General features: G+C 38.3%; 1 protein-coding gene across 2 annotated transcripts in view; it reads left to right on the forward strand.

Moving 5' to 3' along the window:
* Positions 1 to 8755, forward strand: part of ACSL4 (acyl-CoA synthetase long chain family member 4) — a 48424-nt gene extending 39669 nt beyond the window's left edge. For both annotated transcript variants that reach the window (XM_053373258.1, XM_053373259.1), the window contains exons 13-16: positions 485 to 676; positions 1206 to 1320; positions 2133 to 2290; positions 4868 to 8755. In XM_053373258.1, the coding sequence (XP_053229233.1) occupies positions 485 to 676; positions 1206 to 1320; positions 2133 to 2290; positions 4868 to 5025 (623 nt within the window). In that variant the 3' untranslated portion in view covers positions 5026 to 8755. The remainder of the gene's footprint in view (positions 1 to 484; positions 677 to 1205; positions 1321 to 2132; positions 2291 to 4867) is intronic.
* The last annotated feature ends 1275 nt before the right edge of the window (positions 8756 to 10030 follow it).

The following is a 10030-nucleotide window of genomic DNA, read 5'->3' on the forward strand; positions in this document are numbered from 1 at the left end:
CCAATCCTATGCATATTTGTTCAGAAGATAATTCCAGTTAAGTTGAATAGGGCTTGCTTAGTAAGCATGTACAAGATGGCTGTGTTAGCTGCAATTGTATGCTCACTTACTGGAAATAAACCCCACAATTTTTTTTTGGGGGGGGGTTCTTAATTCTGAGTAACCATGCATAGGCCAGAGTTTGTGTCAATTTCATGCCTGTCATGTAACAGGCTCAATTGGCTTGGCATTAAAAGGGAGGGGGGAGCATTGTAGGCATTTGTCATTCCTAATAAAGGATGGCATTTTGTTGTCCCTGTGAATTTGGTATCTTGATACAGTTAATCATTGATGTTCACTTCTTCAGTACAGCATTTTATTTTTATATAGCTTTACTGCTTATTTTTATAGCCTGCTTTATAGCTGCTTTGCTTTATTTCTCATTGATTGCAGGAAAGCAAGAACTATAATTGTTATTGCTAATTATTTTATATAACTTTTTCAGGAGGCTATACGAACAGAGACCAGCCAAACCCTAGGGGAGAGATTATAATTGGTGGACCTAATGTCTCAAAGGGATACTTCAAAAATGAAGAGAAAACAGCAGAAGATTTCATTGTTGATGAAAATGGTCAACAATGGTTTTGCACGGGAGACATTGGAGAGTTTCATCCTGATGGCTGTCTGCAAATCATAGGTGCCTTATCTTTTTTTCTGCTTGGACAAAGTTTGATACTTAAACATTTAATATCCAATGTGTGTCATACTGGAGAAGATCTGTAGAAATCAGTGGACTTAAATAGCTTCCATTTATTTCCATGAATCTACTCTGAATATGAGTTGGTTGGATTTCAGTCACCCATTGTATTATGTCTTCCTGTTATACAGGAGTGTGCTATATTAGAGCCTTAACCAAATTCTGTCTTTTTGTACATCTTAAAAGAAATTCTTTTAATCTTGACTTTAAATTTTATGTATATATTTTTTACTTTGGCATCGAACTCATAGTAGAGTCCCTGTTGCAAAGGCAAATCCCTTGTCACTTTGAATAACAAAATGAAACATCTGATTGTATATTGAGCTTTCTCCTAACACATGGTGTAAATGGAAACATATATCTGGGTGTTTGCTTCACAAATACAGTGGGACACAGTTCTGAGTAAAGATGTATAGGATCAAATTGCATGCTCTCTCTAAAGCACCATTTCACCCAATTATTTCCCTAGATCGCAAAAAAGATTTGGTGAAGTTGCAGGCAGGAGAATATGTATCGCTGGGCAAAGTTGAGGCAGCTCTGAAAAACTGTCCACTTATTGACAATATATGTGCTTATGCCAAAAGGTAGGTTTGTATGAATTTGTGTGCTCATAAATTTGATTTGCTGGTCTCTGGGAGGCTTTTAAAAAACCCAAATTACTTTAAAAAGCAAAGTAGCATATTTAGTTAAAATGAGCCTTGTTCTTTACTATCTAAAGGCTTTCTTGCATGACTATAGAATTGCAGGAGTGGAAATTAGACACAGGGCTGCTTCAACAGGTTTGGAGCTGACACACATGCCTTTCCTTAGCTCAGGTTACAGGTACATTAAGTTGGCACAGAGAAACAGCAGCTGTTAACTCTCTCATAGCTCTGGAAAGAATTGCTGTATTCCAAATAGGTAGCACCTGAATGTCTCCAGCATTTTACAAGTAAAAAAGCAACCCTCTTTTTCTTCATCTTCAGTCTTTATATAGAAATGAGATAATTAACAGCAACAGACTTTTCCTATAAGTAGCAGAAAAACATGGGGCTGTATTTTCCTTTTTGTTCTTACTAACACTTCTGTGTTGGAATTGTGTTGAATCTTACATGCACTCCTTTTTTTCTTTTCACGACTATTAATCAAACGTTGTGATAAATGAGTTGTCTCCAGTGGTTTATATCTAACTAAATTTTACTTAGAGCTGACCTATTGAAATTAATGAACCTTTTAGTTGTTGCCATTAATTTCAGTGTGTCTACTCTGAGAAGGACTAGCCTTGGATACAACCCACACTACAGATTTGAAGGATTGGAGTACTTTTCTAGCTAAAGCACATAGGAGCATATATTTTTTGCAAGCAAAGAAGTATGATTATGGGTCCTGAATGAATTTCTCCTGCATTATTTTCTAGTGACCAATCTTACGTCATCAGTTTTGTGGTTCCTAATCAGAAGAAATTAACTGCTCTTGCTGAACAGAAAGGTGCAACTGGCAGCTGGGTGGACATCTGTAACAATCCAACAATGGAATCTGAAGTCCTGAAAGAGATTAAGCAGATGGCTAACAAAAGTAAGCAAACAGCTATTTCTGGGTATCAGAATATCATTGTAATGATACAAAAGTCAGACCTGAAACAAAATGAGACAATAGCAGGAGTGGAGGACCCTCTTTGGCGCAAGAGCCACATTGAGCCCCACAAGCTTTCTAACTAGCCCTCAAGACTCTTCCATGCCACTGCCTCTCACCCCAGGCCATATATAGCCTTATCGCCTAACCCCACTCATACTTGGGGTGTCAGCCATACCTTCATTTTGGGTTTGTTTATTTTTAAAATACACCCCTAGAAACCTGTTTTCCCCAAACATAGTGACACTTTCCTCTTGTTTCCATGCTCGTTCTGTTTCTTTGGGTGGCAGGCAGGAAAAGGTCTGGACAAACACTTTTTGGTTACTTGCCATAGAAAGTGGGGGATATTGTGTGACTGATTGAAATGCTGCCTTTTAGGGATCCAATTTCCCCCTCCTCCCTTTCATTTTAAAAGAAGTTGTACTGGAATAGCCCATGGGAATTCGGTATTCAGCTGTCCAGGACTGCCATCTTTTCCATTCCCAAGATTCCAGCTCCTGGATGCATGCTGAATACACAGCTTACTTGCAACATTGCTGTGCTTCCTTTTACTTGAAACTTGCTGCGTGGTATTTCATGCTATGAACCGTGCCAAGCAGTGTAAGTCTAGTACTCGAGCACTGCAGCATAGCTAAATGTGTCGTGGGCATAGCAAGAACTGTACTGCAAAGAGAATTCAAATTAAGAGTTTTAGGAAATGGGATCTGATTAAAACCCGAAAGCATTAGGAATAAATGCAAAAATGGATCCTGACCGGGGTTCTCTCTCAAAATGTAGGGACTGGATATGCCATAACTGTTCAATAGATTTAAATATATTGATTACCGGGGGTGGGGAACGGTCAGTTAAAGTTAACTGGGCTGTGTAAGGGTAGAAAAAGTGGAATTGCTTCTTGGGATACAGACAGCCCTTGGGAACATCCTAATTCATTACTCTCCTGCCATCTAGTGGCTATATGTACACCATTTTTTTTCTTTAAAAACAAACAAACACCCGCAAAACATTTAGGCTTTATTTAATTCAATTCATTTATTTTGCCTCATATTTTTAGCAAAATTCTCACAGCAGTTACCAATTCAAGTTTATATTAACATACTATAAACAGTAGAGCAAATATTCTAAAACACCAGTTTATGCAGTAATGTGTTGACAAAAAACAACAATGAAATGTAATGAAAGAACAGTATGACCATTCCTTTACCCACAGAATAACAAAATTACTATGTTCATATGGGAACAGGCAGTCTTTTAATAAGTACTTTCTTAACAAAAATTGGTACATTTTAAATGGGAGCTTTTAAATTAATTTCTTCCACGTTGGCAGTTAACTCATCATAGCTTGCTTGTTCCTACAGCAATAAAAACAAGTTGTTAACCAATTGCTTTCCAGAAGTCCCAGTTTAATTCTTTGTGAGCCAAAACTGGAATTCTTACTTGAAGAAGCACAACACACCGAAATTAATGTTTATTACATTCTGGCAAAATCAATAGCCTTAATTTTATTTCAAAATTTGTTTAAATGTCTTGTTATATTATAATGATAATTTAAAATTAAATATACTTATTGAGTTACATTCCTGCTCACACTTCAGAAAAGCAGCACATGAAGCTCTGCTTTCTTAAATTAATTTATACCATACTTTTCTATATTACCTTGAATTGATCCTGTAAACAAATTAGCAACCAGTGAACATGTCTAAGGATTGGCATAATTTGATCTGATCCGCTGGCCCTGGGCAAAAGCTTGGAAGTGCCGTCATACCTCAGGTTAAAGTAGCTTCAGGTTGAGCATTTTCGGGTTGCACTCCGCTGCGACCCAGAAGTAACGGAACGCGTTACTTCCGGGTTTCGCCGCTCACGCAGGTGCTCAAAATGATGTCATGCGCAGAGGCGGCGAATCACGACACGCGCAGACGTGGGTTGCGTTCTGCTCTGGATACGAATGGAGCTCCGGAACGGATCCCGTTTGCATCCAGAGGTACTACTGTAAACAAAATGCTTTGGAGGTTTCTGTATTGAGTAACCAATATGCATATTTACATTAAAAAAAAACAAAAAACTAAAATTCATATAGTCTAGTCAGTTCCCTGGTGTTCCTTGGAAGATTATCGGTGAGGGGTTCTTCAGTGAAATTAGCAGCAATGAGTGATGTTCACTTAAAAAAAAAACCTACTGCAATGTGCAGCTGCAGGAATGTCTTGGACATATTCTTAGTCACATGTGAGTAAAGCCCAACAGACTTGACCTGAAAATGCAGAATCTGCTTCAGTGCATGAGGTTTCCATGGCAGACATTCAGGAGAGCAGGGATGAACAAACATCTGTGGTAAGAGTTCCCTGAAGCTTGAAAATCAGTGTTGTTTCCTGTGTTAATCTAGGCAGTAAAAGCTCTCTCTTTACTAGACTTCACACAGTTGAATATTTTGTGCAGGCCATGTTCATGAGCTCACATCAGTTGAGTATTAAACCACTGTCATGTTTCCTAATCTGCATTTTTCACTCTCCCAAATTGATCCTGCAGTGAAACTTGAAAGATTTGAAATACCAGTCAAAGTGCGGTTAAGCCCAGAGCCCTGGACTCCAGAGACTGGGCTAGTCACAGATGCTTTCAAATTGAAAAGGAAAGAGCTGAAGAACCATTACCTCAACGACATTGAGCGAATGTATGGCGGTAAATAATCTCCAGACATCGGGAGTCAAGATGTTGTGCAGGATTCCTTCTAAAACAAAGCAACAAATGTCATTCCCCAAACGTTGGCTATAATTATAAATGGAGAAGTGGCATTTTGTGAAATGGATGAAAGCTACACTTCATTTTCAAGAAGGAACAAGAAGGCTTCCTGAACTGTACTTTCAAGATGCTGTCCAAATGACTGACCCACTGCCGTAGTTTCATTTGTTCACTCCCAGTAAAGAATGGTTGTGTCCATATGAAACTCCCTCACTGGGTAAACCATTGTTTTTATCTTTTTATATTCTGGCTTCCCTTACTCATAAGGAATTAAATCATCTTTAATAATTTCACTATGATGATTTTCAAGTGGAGGAAAAAATGAGCTTGTATTTAATTTATGTGTTGTATATGGAAAAACTGAAGAAAGAGTAAGCAGAATGAAGCTTATACTTTCCAGAGTGCTGCTCATAAATCTGCAATCTCAGGTCCTTTGGTAGAGAAAGTAGTTTCTTTTAATTTGACTGTCATTATGTAGAGCTAAAAGACAGAAAAAGATGTTTCTCTCTTGAATGCTACTTTCACACAGCCAAAAACAGATCCACAATGATCCTAGCATGCATCTGCTTTGCACCATGTGTGTGTTTGGTAAACACACAGCAATTTAGTTTATTAAAATGTAACCGATCAGATTTTTTTGGAACAGAAATGTTACCACAGGGTACTGTGGGGTTTTTTTGATAGTTAACTGAATACACATTGAGTGCAGTTGGCCATAGTTTAGGCTCCTAAAAAGCACACTTTAGCTGTGTGGAAATACTCTGGAAGAAGAGACACCTGTGGTACTTTTTATGGTATTAAAGACCCAGTTTCGTTTTACCCTACACTGAATAACTGTAAAACTAGCTTCTGCCCTTTATTGATCACAGACCACATCATTCGGTTCATAAATTTAATGTGGACGGGGCAAAGAATGCACTACTGGTGAGATATTCCGCTTGCCAGTTTTTCAGTGTTTTTAGTGTCTAAAAGGGAAACAAGTACACTTCAGAGCTGATCTGTAATCCATATTCACATGCATCCTATCTGCTCCTTAAGGGTTGTGTCCTATACTATCACAAGGAGACTCCCCCTATTCAAACACCAGAGGATCTAAAAATCCTTTTCTAAATGATGACAAGTTTGTGATCTTTACCACCTCCAACACTACGCTGATTTCCAATGATAATGCAGCATCCATAAGTTTTCAGATTATTAGCACACTCCCTTTGAAATCAATGGGACTAAACAAGTTTGATAGCTACAGTAGTCTCTGTTTTCTTAAGCATTCACTTTTACTTACCAAGTGTGGTGAATTGGGATCTCTGCCTGCTCTTCCAAGCACATCAACACCAGAAATTAAGTCCTATGGGTTTTTATGTTATTTTTTTCCCTCTGAAAGGGCATTTCTATTTCTTTTAATACACCACACAAGTCATATGTAAAAGCTTAATTTTGTATTTGTGAGTGATGAATTTGGTCTTTGGAAGTTTTTGTTCGAGGATGTGTTTAAAGGGAAAATACTGTACTTAAAACTTCTGTTTTGTGAAAACGTTTGTTTAAAAACTGGAATTCTTGGTGTGTTGAGAAGAGAGTAAGGCAGCAACTCTCCTGTATTTTGTGTTTTGTGTACTGCATTCAGCTGTCTCTTACTTTTTCCCACCCCCTTGAGTTCATGCTCTGGACTTTTATATCCTTGCTAGCAGTTCACACTTGAATTAGAAATGCTGTAAGATGTGGCAATTCTTGATGCTGTTCTATTTTGCACTTTTTTCTTAATACCTTTTTATACATTGCTTCCAGTTTTGTACAGCTGTGACCCTTGATTGCAATGTGTCATACTTTGACTTGGCTCTAAAAATATTTATAAGATAGATTTCTTTTATTCATAATATTTAAGTGTGTATATTATGGTCAAAAGAAAACAATCCAGTATTGTTTCTAAATGATGAAGGGATTTTTGTATGAAATGTTGTTCCTGTACTCAAGATTTGGGCAAGATTTCCTTCTATGAAGTGTATGTGTGGGTCAGTCAACCTTCAGAGCAACAACAAATCACCAGTTTCAGTTATTGTCAAACCTATTGAGCCATTGTTCTGGCCAGAACTAGCTGTTCTGTCTTTAAGGACCAATTTTAATTTTTGAGGCACAAGGATAGTTTAGACAATTTTTCAACCATCCTTCTCCCATCAAACCAGCACACTGCCAATTGAACTTGTCGAGTCCAATCTGAGGGCTGCTAATGTATGACGAGTCCTACATTGGGACCAGAAAAACGCCTCTTGGTAGTTCCTCACTAAACACATACACTTGTTTACATAAACAGGAAATCCTTCCACTGTTGATTAGTGATTCCCCCCCCCCCATGAGCTCATTGTTGAAGTCTACTATATTCAGTATGTGATAAAAATTGCTCTTTCTTAGACACAAATTTGCTATATTGACTTTGTCAAACATGACAAATCTTTAAACAACAAATGTATGGAGTTAATAGCTGTTGTGTGCTTTTAAATCTTAACAGCAGCTTGTGGTGTTTGTTTAGAATGCACTGAGTATATCTCTGACCTATATAGTCTCTTTGCTCTGGTGTTAATGTGGCCTTTATTGACTAACCTCATTTTTGGTATTCATGAAGATATATTTTTAAAAGTTCCCACTGTGAAAGTCTCGCAGTTTTCTTCCACAGCTTAAGACTCGTCATAGTTTTTGTTTTGTTTTTTAAAAAAGTCAAGTCCATATAAGATTCACATGACTTTCTATTCCATAAAATACATTTACAGCACAATCCTTTACATTTCTATCCAGGAGTAAGTCCCATTGAGTTCAATGGAACTTACCTGCAGGCAAGTGAATATAGCCTTAACTAGGTTATGCAGCCCCTGCAGCTTACATCCTATGTAATTACTATAGACAAACTAGTGAGGGAACACATTCTGTGGAACTCATTTGTTTCCAGTTTTCTAACCTCCATAATTTGAATCCCTGCATGCCAGTACACTTTCCCAGCAGCTACAGATGGACTGTTACATAATTTTTAGATACCGCCTACATTTTCATATCTTTGTCTTGGAATGAAAAATATTCTAGGGCTTTAGCAAGAAACTGCAGAGAGATAAACAAGAGTGTGGGTTTTTTTCCTTTTACGGAACCTGAAGTAGGCAGAGCCCAGGTGATGGTACTACAAATAGAGGGCCCCCCCTGAATCCAATGCCTCTAAGGCTATGATTTGCATGAAACAGTAAGCCAAACTTTAGCAAAGTACTTTTTCCTGCTGCGCCAAACTAAACCAAGATTTGGTTTTACCATGTCAGCTGAATTGATGTTTAAGTTCTCTCACTAACCACAAGCTAAAGTCAGGGTTGTTCTTGGGTATAGCTTGCTGTTACCGCAAGAGCTTAAATACAAGTCCCCCAGTTGGGACAACACACTAAGCCAAGCCTTGGCTTAGCTTGGCCTATATCAAAAATAGTAGATGGGAACAAAGCAGCCGCATGCTTCTCTGCAGGAGGCTGCACATTTACGTAGTCTTGCGAAACTTGTTTGGCTTACTATGTTGCGCAAACCGGGTCAGTCGCTGATTGGAAGGCTCCTTTTTGTCACTGGAAAAAGTATGAAATAAGCCCTAAAATCTTCCTAAATTGATGCTGGGATAGCTGGGAAGTGAGAGTAGACATCAATAAATTTGTCAGTTGAGTTGCAGATTTGTGGCTGATTTGTCTGTTCTTTGCTCTTTCTTTGCTTTTTTATTAGATTCTCCTTTTAAAAAAATACACCACTCTTCAGCCAGAGGCTTCTAGAGCACTGCATTATAGAAAGTTTTCAAGAGTGAAAACTAGCTCTAAGTGGCTCTTCAAGAACTAGCTTGTAAAAAAAAAACCCTTGATATCAATTAATTAGGCACTAAGTCACCAAATTTCAGATCAATTTTCTTTCCCATGTGTGAAAATATAACTGGAATATGCACGTCTTTAAGGAACTAGCATTTGCCTGTTTCAAGGCAAGGTTTTGTGGAGAGCACATACTGGCTTTTACTCAGATCAGTCAGTAAAATGTGGCTATTACAGAGAATAAAGCTTGAGAGAGGCCCTGGTTGGTGTTACTGAGATGACATCTTAATAGTTCATATTTAATAAAAAAAAAGTTTAAGTATGGGGCTGCCTTTGAAAAGGAGGAAAGAAAGAAAGAACATAATCAAAGACCCTTGCTTGCCTTTAATTGCCAGCCATGACAAAAAATATTAACTTTCAGCTATGTCATTGTGTTCCCTATAATTAGATTTGCACTGCCTCAGTGCTTGAACAGGAAATAAGCCAAAGCAAACCACCTTATACATCCAAAGATTTGCCAAAACAAATGAAACTGCTTAGTATTGTCTGAAAACACATTATTCTGGCTATAGACATGTGAGTTACTAAGAAATGTTGGCTGATCATTTTATGGGTGGTTTCTGGCTACTGCGAAGAAAACCGCATGCATTCACAAAATGTTATAAAAACAAGACAAGTTACTCTCTGAGGTCCCATTAGAAGTTGCTGAAGACAAAGATGTATGCTTGCACCACATGGTAATTCTAGCTGTGAGCCAAAATTTAAAGAAGAGTATCTTGGTGACATAACAGAAATTGGGGATTAGATCACTGGACACCTATGAAGGCTCCACCATTGTAGGGTTATACACTACTGATCACTGGAGCTTGCATATTTTCCTCGATTAGAGGAGAAGGCAAAGTAACGTCTACATGCCTTATTTGCTCTCTCGGTACTGTTGATTAGGCCCACTGGGGGAAGCAAGTAAATGGACAGTGAACAGGCTGGAGGCCACTAAGGAGACACCCCCCCCCCAAATTCCAACAACCTGGAACCAGCACTACTGAGTGGCACAGGTAGGGCAAAGTGGGGTTAGTAGGTTTGCCTATGCCATAGAACTATATACCTGCTTACTTGTACAGGGGCTGTGGTTGTGTTAGTTCCAGCC

The sequence above is a fragment of the Podarcis raffonei genome, chromosome Z (genome assembly GCF_027172205.1).
Source record: "Podarcis raffonei isolate rPodRaf1 chromosome Z, rPodRaf1.pri, whole genome shotgun sequence".
NCBI classification, from domain to species: domain Eukaryota; kingdom Metazoa; phylum Chordata; class Lepidosauria; order Squamata; family Lacertidae; genus Podarcis; species Podarcis raffonei.